At 17.7% G+C, this 21,073-nt stretch overlaps 1 protein-coding gene across 9 annotated transcripts in view; it reads left to right on the top strand.

Annotated features, from left to right (window-relative positions):
* The first annotated feature begins 285 nt into the window (after positions 1-285).
* LOC107995915 (uncharacterized) overlaps positions 286-21,073 on the top strand; it is a 79,777-nt gene continuing 58,989 nt past the window's right edge. For 2 of the 9 annotated variants that reach the window (XM_062079961.1, XM_062079958.1), the window contains exons 1-3: positions 343-651; positions 1,519-1,679; positions 1,848-2,319. In XM_062079961.1, the coding sequence (XP_061935945.1) occupies positions 2,241-2,319 (79 nt within the window). In that variant the 5' untranslated portion in view covers positions 343-651; positions 1,519-1,679; positions 1,848-2,240. Of the gene's footprint in view, positions 652-1,454; positions 2,320-21,073 lie in introns of all 9 variants that reach the window. The other 7 variants (XM_062079964.1, XM_062079959.1, XM_062079956.1 and 4 more) reach the window with 6 other exon arrangements.

Genomic DNA, 21,073 nt, shown 5'->3' with positions numbered 1-21,073 from the left:
CTTAAAGATTTTGAGAAATATATATTTTTATTTTTTATTTTATTTATAACGATTTGAATGTTTCATTTTCACGAATTAAGTCAATATCAATTTATAATTACATTAAATGTGAATCTTTATTATTTGAAAAAATTAAAATATTTATAAATACACTAAATATTGGAAAAATGTAATAATAAATTGCATTACAACGTGAAAAATAGAGGTTACCTTGTACCTCTTTACTGCAAGTTCTTAAAGGTTTATCCCACCTTCACTATCCCCACTCAAATATACCTTTAGTTCCCCACCAAACTACGCACCTATTATTACAGGAAAGAACGAGCAGCAGTAGTTTCTGTCATTTACGTTAAATCCGGCTTGATGTATGTAGGGTAGTGATTGATTTCCAAAGTTTCTGTCGCATGCGTTAAGTTTTATTATTTAAGTTATAGCAGTTATTCACCACGTGACTCGTGATTATTAGAATTATTATTCGATAATGAAACTTCAACATTTTGTGAGAATACTTGTCATTTAAATGAACAACACATGTATGGAATAATTCGTGTTTCTTTTTTTTTTTCGTTCTTTATATCTGTTTCTGGTTTTTCTGGTTTCTCTGTTTTCCTCTTCCTTAGCTAGAAAGATACAAACAAGTCTGTGGATAAGGTGATTTTTTTAAATATAAATATTTAGAGTTATTATGTGAATTATTTTTGCATGTTGAATTAGTATTAATTTCTTTTACACAATTCAAAAAAAAAAACGAATACTTTCATGTGTAAATATTGTCATTATATGTATAGCATATATTAGTTTAAATATTTAATAAACATTGACTGCATACTTCAATATATACGTGTATATATATATATATATATATATATATATATATATATATGTATATGTATATATATACATTACATGAATAGAAAATACGAAGGAAAATAAAGAAAAGAGTGCAAACTATGTTCTAAAATTAATAAAATTAAAAATTAAATATTTTTATATAAGCATTACTGCATATATAATGTACATAATAATATTATATTATATTACATATAAAATAGTAAATGACAAAAGAAGATAGTAACAATATCAGTTGTTTACAAAACAATAATTTAAGTTTCACAAATGAAAATTAAAATTGAAATTTGAATAAATTGCTGTTTATAATATATTTTATCTTTGAATTATTTAATTTAATAAAAACTTATAATAATAATAAAAAAAAAAGAAATCGTGTTAAAAAGACGTTAAAGATTTAATGACTGAAAAGAAAAGAAATTGAAATAAAATCATCGATAAATGTGATTATATATCATATAATAAATAAATTAAAAAATGTTTTTTAAAAAGGGATATTAATAAAGCACAAAAGAAGTACATATTCTTTATTTTGTAATTGTACTTACGTTTTTTTTTTATCTGTATTCTTACATATTCGTTCTTTGATATTTGATTTCAACAAGAGTTTTTACAAAAAAATACAAAGCTCAACATACCATATAAAATAACCATAGTTATTGCTAGCAGGCAAACATGATCTATAAGGAAAATGTGCGTGCATTTCAAGAAACTGCTACAATGTCATCTACAACAAAACACCTGTGCTGGCTGTCTATATCAAGAAGCCGGAAAATCAGCATTCGTAACTTTGGCTTTACGTAACACTGTCTGCTGCGTCTAGATTCAAGGTTATTCTATGGCCCGCAGGAAACGTTATTTCTAATGTTCCTGAGATTATAGTATAATGATAAAAACCTTGATTAACAGTTGATAGTTTTTATTATACCAATTACATATTTAAAGAATTAAATACGAATCAAAGAATAAATTATAAAAATATTGTTTAATTAAAACAGAGAATTACTGAAAATGAATTTGTGATGTTAAAAGAACATTAAGAAATATGTGATTAAATTTATTTCTTATAACAATTCTGCAATATATCTGCAACAATAAATAAGTATTTAACTATATATTACACTTTCATTCTAACATGACGTTATGCATCTTACAATTAAAAAAAAAATTTTATTGTTATATTTATATAATAATTTTGAGCATTTTAAATCTTGATATATAAAATAATGGAAATAATGAAATAAATTATTCGAAAACAAAGACAATTTACAGCAACTTGTAGTTACATGTGAAGTCAAAAACAAAAAATTATCAAGAATAATCACGTTTGATCATTTCGTACGTGGAATATATATATGTTTACAATTCAGTGAACACCTAATTGTGTAACGATGAGTGTGAAAATTGTTGTTAGTGTGACGGAAATTGCAGATATGAGTTCTAAGGATCGTTATGTCATCGAAGGGATAGGTAAGTCAATATCTAAAACAAAAATTATTATACTAGATATTTTTTTAATAATATTAACATTAAATATACAGCATTCTTTAATTTTTGAAATAAGATCATTATCTATCATCATTTATTATTAACTTTTGCATCAAAATTAAAGATAAATATTAATTAATGACATATATAAAATATATAAATTTGTAAAATAATATTATTTATTATTTAAAGTTTTAAAAGTGAAATTATAATCATAAAACTAAAAAATATATTTACAATAATAAATTAAATAATGCTTAAATTTTATAAAAATTTTTTAAAAACTATTTCAGTTATTTTTATAAATATATCCGAAATATTAAAATCTTAAAAAATATATCAAAATTAAGATGATACATTAAATTTTTCAATTTAAAAGTGTAAAATATAAATGCAAAAGTTTGTACAAATTTTTCAACTTATCATGCAAGATATATGTATGCTGATATACATTTATAGGAAATTCAATCTTTACGCACATATGACGCGTCCATGATCACATTTTGATAGTAGTTTAATTAGTTTTCAATTACAATAAAATTCCCATAATCTGACATCCAATAATCTGATAATACAAATCTAGTTCATAATACGAATCATAATCATAATCATATCTTATAAACATTATTCGCCAATCATCACAATTGTTATTTTATATTACATATTTGTATAATTGTATCTGATAATTCGAATTTCAAAAACTAAAATCTACAAATTATAAAAATTTTATTGTACCGAATTTTATCGAGAATTTCAAGTTTATAAATTTAACAAATGAAAATTCGATTATTTATATTTTTTTTTATTTTTTATTAAAATAATATAATTGTATAATGATTTAAGTTTATAAATATCATTTTTAAATAGGATAATTATAATAGTTAAAGGAAAGGAAAGTATCCAATAATCGATTATTGATTTGCAACACATAATTAATTCGAGTTGTAGAACCACCGGTGATAAAAGCTTGATTTATGGAAGTAAACTTTGAATTGCAGAGGTAAAATAACATACATACCTAAATGTATAGCAAATAATTTGAGTTAAGTTTATCTTTGTGTATGTGTGATTTTATATAGTTGAACAAAATTTTAATTTTAGAAATTTTCAAAAGATTTAGCAGTATTATATTTATATATTTATATTCTGTATTAAATTATAGAAATTAATTAAAAAATTTTATCAAGAATATTTATTATATTAATCATAATTATATTTTCTTATTTTTCATACTAAAAATATCATATTAGAATATAAGTTCAATAATCCTGTATTGTATTTATTAGCATACTTTTGGGTTGCGATTCATAAGAATATAATTTTTTATGATTTTTAATACTTATTTATTTTAATAACGTAATTATGTTTATAGAACTATTAGAATAATTTTCTTAATAATTAATTCAAAAGTGTAGCTAATTGTTATAACAATAAAATCAATTTAATTTTTTAATTTATCTTATAAGAGAAAGAGAAGGATCGTATATTAAATATATTAAATATTATAAAAGATGATTTCAAATCAGTATAAGGTGATTTCAAACACATTTAATATTCTAGAAGAATGTTTTCAAACAAAATTGGAAAATGGTACTCTAGCATGTTAAATTATTAAAATTCCATTGTATTAATTTTATTTTTTTCTTTTTGATAATAAGTTATGTATATAATTGATATATATTTTTTTATATTTAGTATATCGTTATTAACAATTAAATAAATATAATATATACTATATTTTTTTTTAATAATTCATTTACAAACAAATAAGATAAATATCAAATTATTTTTTTATTAAATACTGTTTCAAAAACAATAATTTTCAACATTTTATAATTATTTTATAATAACAAAATTGTATTAATATTAATATATTATAATTATTAATATATATTAATATTAACTTGTAAGTTAATTCACATTTTTTTGAATATTTTTTTTAATTTTCATAAAATTTAATTTATTTTTTTATTATATAATGAAAATATAATGAAAATTAATTAATTAAATCATTATTTATATTTCTCATATTTTTTACTTAATTCTGTTACAATAACAATTATAGTAATTAACATGGAATAATAATAAAAATAAAATTTTTATAGTATTATATAATATTTTAAAAGAAGAAAAAGAAAATTGATTATTTAAATCTAATTATTGTATATTTTTAAAATATTTTTATATAAAGAAGTTTTATGATATTAATTTACGTAAATGAATTTATTTCTTCATATTTTAATTAGATGAATATATATTATGATGCATTATTACGAGATATAAATAGCTAAATTTAGATTTATTTTTATCTTATAATTAATAGATATTAATAGATATTTCTAATTAATAGATATTAATTATATTAGATAATTTTTATTATTATTAGTTACAATTTTAAAGTTAAAATTTTTATTATTATTAGTTACAATTAAAATCATTTCTTTTTATAAAAATTATTTATTTAATCAAATAAAATAGATATAAAAATTCTTAAAGCTTATTTAAAAATATTGTTATATAATATTAGAATTAAAATATTGATATATTATGTACATTTTATTATGAATATTTTAATATATTATTGAATATTATAATATATTAACAATAGTAAAAAAAATATTGCTTTTTTAAGAATCTATTAAAAATTGTTTTGTAATATATAATTTTTGTTTTTATTTAGAAGAAATGTGAAAAGAATTTATTAAATATTCAAATTTTATAAAAAAATTAATCTTCTACATTATTTTTTAGAATACTTCTCATTTTAAGTTAAAATATAATTAATAATATAAAAATATAATAAAATAAAATTAATATATTTTTTTTCTAGAATTTGTAAATTTACATATAACATATTAACGTATTTGAAATTTAGGTTTGTTATGTACCTTTTATGTAGTCTTCTCATAAAATCGTGTGATGAAATATGGGATTATCTAAATTACTATTGATAAAATAGCATATTATTTTTTATGTGCAATAAATTTCTATAGTTAGTAATAACATTTAAATTTTCAATAGTTAGTAACTTTGTTATCATTCAGAAGATCTGTTTCTTTCGAAAAATTCATTAATATTAATATATAATAAAAATTCATTTATATGTGTTATTATAGTTACATTTACATTTAGATTTAGATTAATTCTAAAAAGATATAACTGTTTAACTTATATATATATATATATACATATAAAAAATTTACATATATATATATATTTGCGTTCATATTAGAAATATAAAAAATTGCGCTTTTGTTATAATATATAAATTAATATAAATAATAAATTATTTTTACTTAAATATACTTATATCGCGATTTTTTTTCTAATCATTTGAAATAAAATATGTATTTCAATTGAATATTAAATAAGGCAATACAATTAAGTAAACATATGAAAAAGAACAACCGATTATTTTATAATAAAATAGACAGACTAAATCATGAAATAAATTCGAAAAAATCTATGTTATTTTATAATCAAAAAATCTAGAAGATAATAATAAAAAATTTTTTTATGCTCACAAAAAATAATTTTATTAAATTAATTTTATTAAATTAAACTGAATATTAATTGTTTATGTATTGAAGACAAATTTTTTGGAAATTAAAATACTAAAAATAATTTTTTTACTTCATATTATATGTACTTTCAGTAAATATTCTTCATCTCATCAATCCATTATACCCATTTTATCCATCATATTCATCATACCTAATTTTAAGTCCTTTAATCAGCAAAATTCTTCTTGAGTATTATAATTTTCTCTTTAATATATTCTAATACTAATAACTCTTCAAGTACGTTGTTCTTTCTCATTGAATTTACTGAATACATAATTATTGAATCGTTTGTATTAATAAATTGAAATAAGATATATCATATAAATTCTAGATTTATGCATTAGTAATTTTTATTTTTAATCATATCTATTTAAAGTAAAATTTTGAAGCTAGAATATTCTTAACGAGATGCATTCTATTTTTTATTTTTTCTCTATAAAATAATAAATTTGTTAATTATTGAAATAAAAAGTAAATAGCATTTTTCAATTATATGGAACGAATGGCGTATAATATCCGACCGGAACTGGTTTGGCACGAATGGAAACGTTTCAGTATACGCATATACAACATTTGGTTCGATAAAAAGAAAAAATAACTTTCGAGGACCTTCGTTCGTAAAAAAAATCTTCCGCATGGAAACGCAAGTTACATATCTCATCGAAGATCAACACTTATTCTGCAAACAATAGGCTTGTATGCTTTTACATGTCATATCTATTATTATATATCTCATATTTTATATTATCCATATTATTTTATACGTTACATATTTTTATAATAAAATATATATTATTTTATATTTTTAATATAATATATATTATATTATATTATTAATTTTTATATATTAATTTTTATTATAATATTATAATATAAAAACCATTAATATTGTCTAAAAAACTATATTTAAACTATATTAGTATAAAAATTTATTTTTATATGAATTATTTAAAAAATATTTTTTTGTTGTTACACTTTTATTTCTTTTATTTTATATATAATATATTTTATATATATAATATATTATATATTATATATAATATATTTTATATATTTTATATATTTTTATATATATTTCTTTTATTTTATTTTATATATATTTTATATATTATTTCTTTTATTTTATATTATTTTATATATATATATATTATTTTATATATTATTTATACGCTATTTTATTTTTAATTATATACTACTTGCAAATTTTTTTTAACTTACATTACGTTATATTTTTTTCATATTTTTAATTTTACATTGTAATAATTTTTTTTTTCATATTGTTTTTATGTCGCTTTGTTTAATAGAAAAAAATTGATCTAAATTATCAAAATATAATATGATCTACAAATGAATAATTTTTACTAATTATATTTTTTTAAATTTCAAAAACATGTTTACATGATCTGTTATTCAGTTTTATATCCTGAAATGATAAATTATTCGCTCTAAATGGTTCTCTTTTAGATGATTCACACCTTATTTGTAATTCTAATTTTTGAAATCATTTTTTTCTTATGCAATATTAAGTGAAATGAAACGCAATTTATTTGATGAAATAAAGAATGAAATGATTATAATTGATTATTTCCAACAATTATTTATTATTATATAATAATCATGATATTGCAAAAAGTAAAATTCAATGTGATAAATAATATTTCATGAGTAAGCAGAAACTGATTCTATTAACATATAATTCTAATCTTAACACTATATATTGTGATTTAATGTAATAAACATTTGACATATGATAAATTGCAACAGGACTAAAAATTATAAAAATTGACTTATTCTTCTTAAACTGTATATTCTTATGTATCTTATGTATATATATATATATATAAGTAATGTACGTCATCTTATTAACTAATCACGTGTACCATTCATGCACAATAGTCATGAGCACACTTATGACTATTGATTTTGCATATTTTTTTTACATGTTCCATGAAATGAATTCATGCCTATGATTGTATAAGATTAATATCAAAAATATCATATGTTATATTTAAAATAAAAATGAATTCATTGAATGAATTTAAATAATTGGTTTCCTGAAATTAATAATATTTAATATCAATGATATTTAATATTCCTATGAATCATGCGCAATAAGATTTTTTTTTAATTAGATTTTAAGAAATAAGCTAACATAAAAAATTTTGAAATGAATATATATTAATATTTAATATTTTTTACATATAAAATAGTATAAAGATATATTTATAAAGTATTTACTAAGAGTCTGAGAGTCATAAATTATTCATTCATAAAAATAAAAGCTTTATATTTTTCTTGTAAATTTTTTTAAATATTTTAATGGCTTTAATGATTAGTATTAAGGATTATTGCATTTAGTCTAGTATTATCAAATTAAAGATAATTTATGATAGGTAATATCTTTGTATATTTATATTGTATATTTATATTGTCTGTAACTTCTATGCTGTGAAATCTCTCTGTCAGTAAGAATACAATGAAAATAATGGAAATGACATAGCTATCCAATAATTATTTAAAATAATTGTTTTCCAAGTTTTTTACTCTCTTAATTTTTCATAAAAATATAATTAAAAATACATTTTTTTTTACAAGTTACATAAAAATATACTTTTAATAAAATTAGTAAAATAAACATAATATTTTATTTTTAATAGTGAATTATAGGATTTAATAATTGACAAAAAATATTGCCATATGCAATTAATTATATTCTTTAATTATATTCATATATATGAACTTTGATTAAAATCAGAATTTTCGGACTTTTTATAAAATAATATTTCAATATTTTCAAATCACAGAAATTTTTCTTCAATTAAGTATATTATAAATGATTTTTTTTAAAAGCTAATAAAATAATTAATAATTTCTTTTCAAAAATTAATAAAATTCGTATTAATTAATTATAAATATTATTTTTTTCTTATAATTTCTTGTAATACCAAAAGAAATCTCTAAAAAAGTCTTCATGATTTTCTTTTAGATTGCGACTCCATAATTACTACTTTAGACAATAAGAATATTATTTTTAAAAAAATTGGTCACAAAATGCAAAAATATTTTAAACAAAATATAATAAGTACTTACATAATAAATAATACGTGATATATAATCTTATATTGTTATTTTTCTCATATTTCGTTACCTCTTGATTATAATATTGCAAATTTGGAATATAGTATATATGAAATATCAACTACGAAAGTCAAATGATATTATATTTCTGAATTAATAAGATAAGAAATGCAAATATTTTGTGCATGCAGAATGATAGATGAAGACTTTAATTCAGGGCAAATTGAAATTGAAAAAAATAATCTCTTTCGAAATATAATTTGAATTTTAAAAACACTTATTTATCGAATTTAATGTTTATTGTTTATTCAGAAACATATCTGTTTACAGATACTAACATTAATGATATGATAAAAATGTTTTTATATAATATACATGTTATAAACAATTTTATTGGAAAATATTTAGAAATTATTTATTGGAAAATATTTATATTATTATAATAAATATTCTAAAAAAGATTATTAATAAAGAAAATACTTTTGAAAGCTTATATTCTTTTTTATGCATATATTTATATATTTCCAAATATCTTTTATAAAATATTATATTTATAATTTCAGAAACAAATAAAAAAAATTTTTCAAAATGTTTATTATAATTACGATATCAATTTAAATTGTTCAAAAAAAAATTTTCGAATTTTTTTTTTATATGCATCTTATATCGAAATCTTATTTCCATATTAAAATAATATCATTACTATTACTACTATTTATAATATCATTATTATTATAATAATTTCATTTATTGTTAAATTTATAGTAACTTTATAGTAAATTTATAATAATTTTTGTAACAATAATATTTTTAATGTATCATTTCTTAATATCGATTTCATTTATATTTAAAATCATTTATATTAAAAATCTTAATATTATTTTCCAAGAGTTTGCATTTCTTTTGCCGAATGACATTGAAAGATTTTTTTATCTAAGCAGAGCAATTTACATATTAATGCTGCTCTATACCAGGCAATATAAGTTGAGCAATAACGAATAATGATAATCTGACAGCTTTAGATACATATTGGATGTTCATAATCTGTTGAGGATTTTGGTATAAGATAAGATAACCGAATAAAATAATTAGATTTCATAAATTTATATTTGATTTAAGTAAAGAATGAAAATTTTATTTTCTTTTTCTCTGTAAAATAGATTGTTTCATATTTATTGAGGATATTAAGACAAATAAAATATTATGAAATAATAAACATGTAAGAAGATATGGCAAATATAAAATATAAAATGTTAATTGAAAATGCTTAAGTAGAAATCATGTCTATTTCTCAATACAATATATACAGACATACATATAGAATCATAATTTAAATTGGAAATATTTACGAAATAAAATTATGTTATTAAGTAGAAGTTTCGAAATTTTTTTACTTTTATATATCTTTTGATAAATATTTTATAAAATAGAATTTTGATTTTAACTATCAAAATTCAGTTTAAAGATCATATGTATGTAAAATGCAATGTTTTTAATAACTGAATTACAATCTAAAATAATATAGATTAAATTTAAATTAAATCGTAATATTGACTAAAAAATTATTACATTTTATACAATAAATTATCAGAACAAAAAACGTATGTTGTACATCTGTATATACAGCTTTAAATCGCTCCGTTTAAATAATCATCATCTATATGCATTTAATAATTTGATCCATTTGGACTATGAATGACGTACAATATAGCATCAAAATATCATATGAACATTAAATTTTACATACATGTAACTTTAAAATCATGAATTTTGACAATTAAAATTTATATTATTGAATCTATTTGAATTTTGTATTTTAATTGTAAAAATTTTAAGATATAAATATAGAAAAAATACCTACATAAAAATTAGAAATAAATACTTTCTAATAAACATTTATAAATAAATTTTTTTATTATAATTTTTAATATTTAAAAATAAAAATCAATCATTATTTGTTATAAATAAATATATTATATAGTAGTATTTAATAGATAATATGATATAATTTTAAAATAGATTTAAAAGATTTTATTTTTAAAAATAACCACATTACTATTTTAAAATCAAATAATTTTGAAACATTTTTAAAAGAGAAACCAATTAATATTTAAATCATTTATTTTAATTTAAAATTTTTTAACAAATATTCTCATTTTTTTAAATTATTATGAATAAAAATTGATTTCATTGTATGTTATGTTTAATATGTTTAATTTTAAAACTGAAATAAAAATATATTTTAAACTGATTCTTTTCAAAGTATAAATATTTTAATATTATTTTTTATTAATTTTATTTTTTATTACAAATAAATTAGCATGTAAAAAAATGACATTTGATTTTCCAGATGTATTGAAAAATTCATACATTATATATTACATAATATATAATAACATTAATTATATAATAACATTATGTACATGAGAATTTCATCTTACATTCCATATCTTTAATTATTTCAAAAATATAGCCCTATCCAGCTAATAGAATACTTATAATAATGAATATTTATAACATATGTTTGACATATCTTATTATCATTTAGCTATTTATTTTATACATAATTAATACATATTATTTTAATAGATTATTATATATGTCATACATTATCTACTATTTGATGGAAAGATCTATCATTAAAATCGATATCTGTTTAATCTTTCGTCTAACTTAATATACGATAACTTATCTTAGCTATTCTATTGGTCTTTTGTTATCAGCCACAAACTATTCGTTTGGTCGCCACACTGCCATTAACATTACGTCGAAGAATTATTTTGAAACATTAATTTCAATTTCGACAAAAGAATGTAACAGAATAAATAATAGAAAATAAAGAAAGTATATAATTCGAAAAGAAAGAACTTAGTCTATTTTCTATTTTTTGTTATTATTTATTTTATTTATTTTCTTTCTTATTATAAAGATATTTTCTTTCTTATTATAATGATCTTATTATAAAGATATTATAAAAATATGATTTACCATAAAATCAAAAAAAAATATATAAAAAATAATGTCTATTGGTATTAATTATTTCATTTTTAAAAAATTAATTTAGAATTTCAAGTTTTAGAAATTTATGTAAAAATTCAAATTGGATCAGTAGATTGATAATTTTCAATAGATTTTTTAAAATTTATTATTTTAGGTTAGATTAAATTGTAACATTCTAAATTAAATTGTTCAAAATAATATAAATTACCCTAAAAATATCGAACTATTTTAAAAAATAGTTTGAAATAATTAAAACAATATTTAAATAATTCAAAACAAAAAAATTTCTCAAAAAAAGAAAATTTGAAAATAATCAATTGTACAAAATTCAAGTTAATTTAAGAATTAAAAACTAATTAGTTTTTGCATGAAAATATTTATTAATATATGAATAATAAAAAAATATTAGAAAATACATAAAAAGAATACAAAAAAAAATAAAAGATTTTTATTTTTTTAACCTATTGTAAACCAATTACAAAAGATTTTTATAAATATTTGAAATGATTTATTTGGAATTCTGTATTCTATGATAATAATAGATAAGATTAATTATTGACTTTAGATAAAAACTGGATAATATACAATAAATAAATGAGAAAGTGATATTGGTCGACTTTTGGATAATATTTTTAAATTTTTGAATAATTTTATAAAACAAAATATCTGTTAACATAAAAAAGAAAAATTAGGAAGTTATACATATAATAAAATTTATTTAACTATTTATTATAATGGATTTAATTATAATATTTAATTAATCTTTTCAAATCTGATAAAATAATATTAAATTTATTAAATTATGCAGATTTTTAACAATATTTTATTTTGTTAAAATAATATCATTACAACATTTTTTCTTTTAATTGAAATACTATCTTGAATGATTCATTCCCATTATTATTTGAGAGAGAGTTGGATTCCATTTTGTGGCAAAGTATTACAAGAGAAAACAGTTTTATGAAAATAATATAATATTGTAATAGCTAAATTTTCATAATTAAGATATCAACTTGTTCACTAGGCTATACTTTTCAGATTCTTTGTCTTACAATACACTGCCGATTATCCGTACTTCAATTATATTTCAATTGTTCAATGATCAATTATCTGCAATAAATAAATTTGAATTTCGATTGTTCAATGATTAATTATCCGCAATAAATAAATATTTATTTAAATTAGCATATTTAAAAATATTTTAATCATTTTATCTGAAAATCAAATCATTTTAATTAATTATAATAATAATTATAATTTTTTAATTAATTAGGATACTTGATATTTCAGTGTATTTATTAAAATAATTTCATTTCAATTTTTTTCTTATTTTAAATAATTTAATTGAGTTATACTCGTTATTTTAGCAAGAAATTAAATTTTAATTAAAAATTAAATAATTGTCAATCCAATTTCTCGTTTCATTGTGATTTTTCATAATATTTCCACATTATATTGCATTTGACGAAATAATAAATAATATTTGAAATAATGTCTGAAAAATAGATAATTTAAAAATGAACTTCCTATTCCGTTTTATTTCGTTTTGATAGTAGTTTTAGCAACGTCTACGAAACAATCATTTCAACCATCTTGGCGTTACACATCTTTCTTTTAATTATTTACCGACATATTTCATGCCGATAAATTTATCGATTCATTTTCTTATAGCTTAATAGTTAACTCTTGAGGAACAAAAGAAAATTGGCGTGAAATATAAATTGAAAGTAGTTCGTCATTTACAACCGATAAACTTAGCGAATAGCCTAATATATGCCACAGTAATTTTTACAAAGACTATACGGCTATTACAATTGTTCTAATATTACTGACAAAAAACCTATTGAGGCATAGAATCTCATTAGAAATAAAATTACATATCTCATTTTGCGAATTATTACTAAGCCTATGTTTTCTTTTATTTATTATAATCATTAATATAATAATATTATAATATTGTAATATTACTTATTAAAAAAAAATTTATCATTGAAAGAGTTAATTAAATACTTGATTGAATTAATTTATTTAAATGTATACTTTCTTTTATTATTTGAACAAAAACTCATGAATAACGAAGATTCTCTTATTAGATATATAAACTTTACTTACATAAATTATTTGTTTCCCAAGAGATTTAGTTAATAAAAAATTTCACTGCAAAAGATATATCTATATATACTGACTAGGAGTCAATTATAATTATAATAATTTATTAAAAGTTTGTTAAAATTAAAAAACAGTATTAACATTATGATTTTAAATAAAAACGAAAAAAATTGTTAGTTAATTATATTTATTTACATATTCATTTTTATCAATTTTATATTTTTATATCATTTTGTAAAAAATGCTTTTATTATAATTAAAAAATTTTAATTATACAATAACTCAAACAAATCTTAGAATTATTTTCTTGCAAAAATTTTAATAAATTTAAATTAAATTTAATAAATTTTTATATATAATGTACTGTAGCAGAAAGATAAAACGATTGATTCATTGATTTAAAATATTTTTTTTAATTAAAATAATATAAAATATCATTTTAATTTAAATTGGTCATTTACATATTTCGTGCTGCATTTTTTTTTTTAAGTACAAAGTTTAGATTTTAAAATTAAAATAATTCGATACGTGTTCTATATTTTCGCATTATATTTCATTCGATATATCCGATAATAACATGAAACAGTGTAATTACTATAGTAATGAAAAATTTATTTTTTAATTAACAACAAAACAACAATTTAAATTATGAAACTTAAATAAATAATTAATTAAATGAAATAAACTAATAATTAAGTAAATTAAAATTTATTAAAAATCATTAATTATCAAAATTTAATTACGTGAGAGTATAAGTTATATTTAAAAATTATATTTTTGTGAATCTTTTTTTGTTAAACAAAGATATATGAATAAAAAATATGAAAAATACATACAAATAACAAAAAATTAATTTGATTTATGACTTTGAACATCCCAATATCTTTCTTGCTAAGTTAACAACAATATTTTCCTTCTGTCAGTAGCAACTGTCTTTATTACTTACAATTACATCAATTTATTAAGTGTTTGATGTAATATAATCATATAAGAGATGATTGTAACCAAGATGAACGCTCTTTAGATAGTGTTGAGAATACCCAATAATATGGCTTAAAATTGCTCAAATTTTAATCTAATTGTCTATTTAAAATTTAATCTAATTCTAAGATTTTATTCTATTCTGCAATTTATTTACAGTGATAAGTTTCGTTTAAAAGGGAAATTTTTCATATATTTTTCTATCAAACAAAATAATCCGAATATACATATTGCTTATTTGCTATAACATTAACACAAAAATCAAAATTAAGGAAATCTATCTAAAGATTTTTTTATAAGAACATATTAAAATTTAGTAAAATTAATAACATATTAATTATTAATCTGTCTTTAAATTATTTAACTCTTAATAACTTTTAATAATTAATTATTCTAGAAACTATTATAAACATATCGATTTCAATTATTCTACAATTAATCATAATTCTCAATTAAATTAATCTTGCAAAAGCATATTAATTTAAAGTTAGCATACTTAAGTTATTATTTTAGCATGATATATATTTTTATTACTGTTTTTTTAAATAATTGTAACGTAACATTTATTTAATTAAATTTATTTTTTTATTTAATTTAATTTAATTTTTTTAAAAATATTTTTTGAATATTATATAATTGTACTTTTATTATAAATATTACACAATAACAATTTTTTTATATTTTTTTAAAAATTGTTTCACAATTTAAATATGTAAAAATCACGCCAAATTTGAAAGATTCTAATGTAATATTTGATAACTTAAAAATACATATCTATTGATCATTATGAAAAGTAAATAAAAATATTTTTAATAAAAATTTAACAAAACTTAATTAAAATTTTTATTTTATTAATATTTATTATTTATTATATATATATATCTTAGAACTCTTCCCCTCTCACACTTTCTTTTATTATCAAAGAATATCATTTATAATAAAGCTAAAGAAAATTCAAATTATTAACCATATTAATGGATTTTACTATTAATTTTACTATCAGAATTTGTTGAGATGTATAATATTATTTAATAAATAACTTTATTAAAACATTTCTATAGTAATAATTTTATTAATTTTATTTAATTATAGTAATTTTATTTAAAAGAATGAAAAATTTCAAACATTGATCAAACTTTATAAATACTAAAATTATACGAAATTAATTATGTCAAGATTAATAGCTTAATCATACATTGTTATATGCTGATTTATGTGCACAAACGAAATTTAACATTTCAATTACATGTTCACATCACGTTTCTGTTTTTAAATGCTACTTTAAAAGAAAGATATAGCATAAGAAAGCATTAAGACAGAAGATCAAGTTAAATGTTAAGTAGTGAGCAATTTAAGTCTAAAAAAACTTTAATATATAATATCTGTTTTAAAAATAAATGTTAATTAAAATATTTATGTATAAAAAATTGAAGAATTTATAACAAAAAATATATTTAATGCTAATTATAAAATCTATATAAAATTTAATAATTTTAATAGATATTCTTATATAAAATTTCACTTAATATAACAATTATAAATATATAAATAAATAACAATATATAATAAATACTTTATTTAAAAAATTTCTATTTGATAAGAAAATATTAAAATATTTTTCTCTTATAAGAGAAATATATAAAAATATATATATATATATATATATATATATATATATATATATAATTATATTTTGTTAGAAAGGATGATAATTGACAAAAATTTAATTAATTTTGCTATTAACTTCTCAATAAATACAATAATTTAATTAATATATATGCATATATTTATTATATTTAAATATCTTTCATTATCAATTTTTCTAAAAATGTAAGTATTATTACTTACTGTATCTTATTTTACATTGAATTTCATAAATAATACGAATGAAACACGCATTTGTGAGAGAATAAAAGAGAATATAAAAGAAAAAAATAACGAACATAATTCTGAAAATGATTGTATGAAATCTAACAAGAATATTTCAACAAACATAATAATCAGTTATTTTAACTTAACTTGTTACTTTTTAACAAATATATCATAATATTTCACAATCATATATAATGCTTTAAAATTTTTCGAGATATTATTTCGAAATATTGAATAGTAAAAATTAAAATATTTAAAAACAAAAAAACGACAAGTTAAAAATAAAATAAAAATTTAAACAATTCATAACCTTCACATAATTATATTTCTTGTGTGCTGATTGTTTTCGTTTTTATCTTATCTGAAATTCTTTGTCATTTATGAACAATACAGTATAATTGGAAAATATCAACTCAATTTTTATTGATTTTTGTCTGTATTTTATATTGAATGAATTATAATTCCGAAAAGAAATATAATTATAAAAATATGATTAAATGTAAAAAATATTTATGTAATATACATATATCGCATAGATATTTATATATCAAAAATTTTTTTCGTATTTTTAATCTTGATAATATTACAATTTTTATTTTAGATTTGTTTTTACATAATAGTGCTAAATCAGATTAAATGTGTTTATTTTAAAAAAATATTAATATATCTACAAAAATTGTATATATATTGTACAATGATAACATATACATATAATCAGCAGCAGCGATTATCAATGCGTAAGACCTTCGCGGGTGGTAAAACGTCAATATTTCTAAAGAAGACACAACAATTTATTTAATCTTTGTGAGAGATAGAAATTATCTAAACGATATATAATTTCCTTCCAATATTGTTTTCTTCCACATTTATTTTTTTTCTCTTTCACATTTACTTTAGTATTCTTTTTTTTTGTCCAATAGATTATTCTATTGATTAAAATTCATATTGCAGAAATAATACGAGAATTATCGGTAGCTATTTGAACAAATACTTGAAATAATTGCACGTTGAAATTAACGTCAGAACGATGAGAAAACTATTTTAGCTTGCGATTATAATGGAATTTTTTACAAGAAATAATTATGCACAATTGTTATCGCCACATTAAAACATTTCAAAGTTTATTGATTACTTAAGACTAATAGATAAAACCATGATAAAACTTTTTTATATACTTCAAATTAATTTTTCTTATATCAATAATTATCAAAATTGATTGGACGAAATACAAAAAAAATTAAAAATATTCTATATTTATGTATTTCTTTGCATATTTACATTTCCTCATATTTTTTTTCTTGAATCTGTTTTTTTTCATCAAAATTCTTAAAATTTTTGTTTTTATCTTTAATATCTTTCAAAATTAAACATATATAAAAATATCTATAATTTTAAAGTAAGGTCAAGTTGAACAAATATGTTTTTTTACGTATTATCTTGTTATAAAAAGTATTTTGCACTTTATATTGAGAATATGTACTAATCATATTAATATATTCTTTAAATATTTCGATGACTGTTTTTTGAACATTAATTATGAGATAATATTTTTGAAAAATATATTTGATTAATATTTTCTATTATATTATATATAATAAAAATAATAACATTCTTTGCAATAATAATTATGAATTTATATTAATACAAAAAAAAATATAAAAATATTATTATATAATTACATTTTAAATAAATATTGTTAATATATTTTTAACAATTTAACGATCATTTTTATATAAAATAAAATTTTTATTTATAATAAAAATATTAAAAAATTTATTTAGATTAAAAAAATATTAAAAATATTAAGAAATAATTTATTATTAATCAATAGTTCTCTTTATCTCTTTATCTCTTTTTATATTTATTTTTTATTTTTTTATTAAATATGTAACCTTTTTTTATTATTTTGTTTTTTTTTTCTAAATAAAGTTAGTGTATTATTTCTAAGATTAATATAATATTTTCAATTCTCTTTTGTTTTGAAATATATTTATTAAAATATTATAATTTGTATAATTTATTCAACATATATATTAGGAAAATTTATAATGTTTAAAAAATAATGTTTAAAAAAATATATTTTTATATATTTATCAATTATGTTATTAACAACATGTAATTTTTTATTTGTGATAAATTCTTATTTAGTATATGAACGTTTGAAACAAATATATTTGGATTTGTTTTTTTCAAATATATATTATTCAATCATTTGTATCAAATATTGTTCCTTAAATCTTTATTGATTACATTGTATAATTCTGATGATTATGCATATTTTAATACGATATATGCTTTTCATTCTATCAAATCATCATATTAATTTAATTTAATGACTTCTTAATATCTCTAGTCTTTAATATGGAAAATAATATAAAATATGAAATATACAATATATAACACAATTTGTATAGTATTGACTTGAATTGCTTTTGGTATGTAAGTCGCCTACGTTGATTTAAAGCTTTAGACGAGAAAAAGAGGATTGATTGACCATACTGACCTTGGACGTGTTGGCAGTTAACGCTAATTTGTTCTAATAGATTAAGCAAATTTAGCGAGTAATAAAACTTGTCAAGTAATTTTATAGAATTTGCATTGTAGAATTCGATTTTAAACAATTTTTACATTTATTTATAGCTGAAGCTAAGAAAACCGAATTGAATGTGTATATTGTAATTTTTTATCATTTTTAAATATGTACTCAAATATAGTAATATATTTGAATTGTTGCATAGAAACAATAATTTTATAAATATGTAATAATAATAGATAAATATTTATTCTCGTTGGAATGCAAAAATAATATTTTAAAAACAAAATAATCTGTCAAATTTATTGATTTTTTAGTATGAAACAAAATCATTAAACAATTCTATTTTTAATTCTACATAATTGTTATTTAATTAAAGATTATGCTTCTTAAAATAAACAAGTTATCTAAATTTTGATCAATGTTTATATAATTTAATTATAATTTATACAATTCTGAAAAGAAATACATCACTAATTAATTAAATGTTTTATTATTTGTTATATATGTTCTTAATTTATTTATAAAAAAAATTTATTTTATATTTATTTAAAATATATCATCATTTATATTGTTAATTCATAATGATATGCTATATAATAAAAATAGTTTCATTCGCAATGCACTTATCTATTTTTCTAAATTTTTTTTATTATATCACAACTTAAACATAAAACATTTTATTAGTTTCTATTGTCACGATATTTTGAAAATTATTTATTTTTCTATTTTTCACTTATTCTTTTTCATTTAAGCATTAATTAAAAAAAAAATCATCGAAAAATTATATAATTTTTTAAAAATATTTAATTTATATAAAATTTAAAATGAAACTTAATCTTAAGGAAATAATTAAATAAAGTAATTTACAGTTGAAATATTTGACTAAGTCAAATAATAATATTAAATTCAAATTATGTTTTCTCCTTATTACAAAAATTTCTATAGTTTTTGAGTGAAATTTTTCAAAATTAATAAATTAAATATATATGAACAAATATTATTTGTATAAAAATATAATTTATTTATCTTATATAAAAATATCTTTATCTTTATCTTTTGATAGTTAGACATGGTCATAACGTTTGAGTATTGTCAATATAGTCCAGAAACTATCGAGGTTAACGGTCATCGGTAAATTCTTTCGAGCACAAACAGTGAAATGTTCCGTGTTTTGCATTTACTTTAATCGGTATTATACTTAATTCTAATTCTTCAAGTACTGAAATAGAATATTTGCATATTGATATCTCATATTATACTTGCAAATATATTAAATTTTTGGTTGACATTGAAATTTTATCATTCAATTCAAATTCATACATTAATTTAATTAAAATTTTTAATTAAATAATATTTTTTTAAAAATATTTACAATAGAATTTATAATAATTTATCGTATTATTTATAAATTAAAACTTGAAGATGTGTATAACCGTAGTAGAGTAAATTCATTATAAAAAATATTTTTTCTTGTTGTTTTTTAATTCAATGTCAAATTATTAAATTTATTAAAATCGGCCAATTTATTAAATTTTAAAAAACAATTTTTGATTATCAGCTTGAATAAAACAAAAAATAAAAAGAAAACATTATTTCA

The sequence above is a fragment of the Apis cerana genome, linkage group LG9 (genome assembly GCF_029169275.1).
Source record: "Apis cerana isolate GH-2021 linkage group LG9, AcerK_1.0, whole genome shotgun sequence".
In the NCBI taxonomy this organism is placed as follows: domain Eukaryota; kingdom Metazoa; phylum Arthropoda; class Insecta; order Hymenoptera; family Apidae; genus Apis; species Apis cerana.
This window is presented reverse-complemented; position numbering and strand designations above follow the sequence as displayed.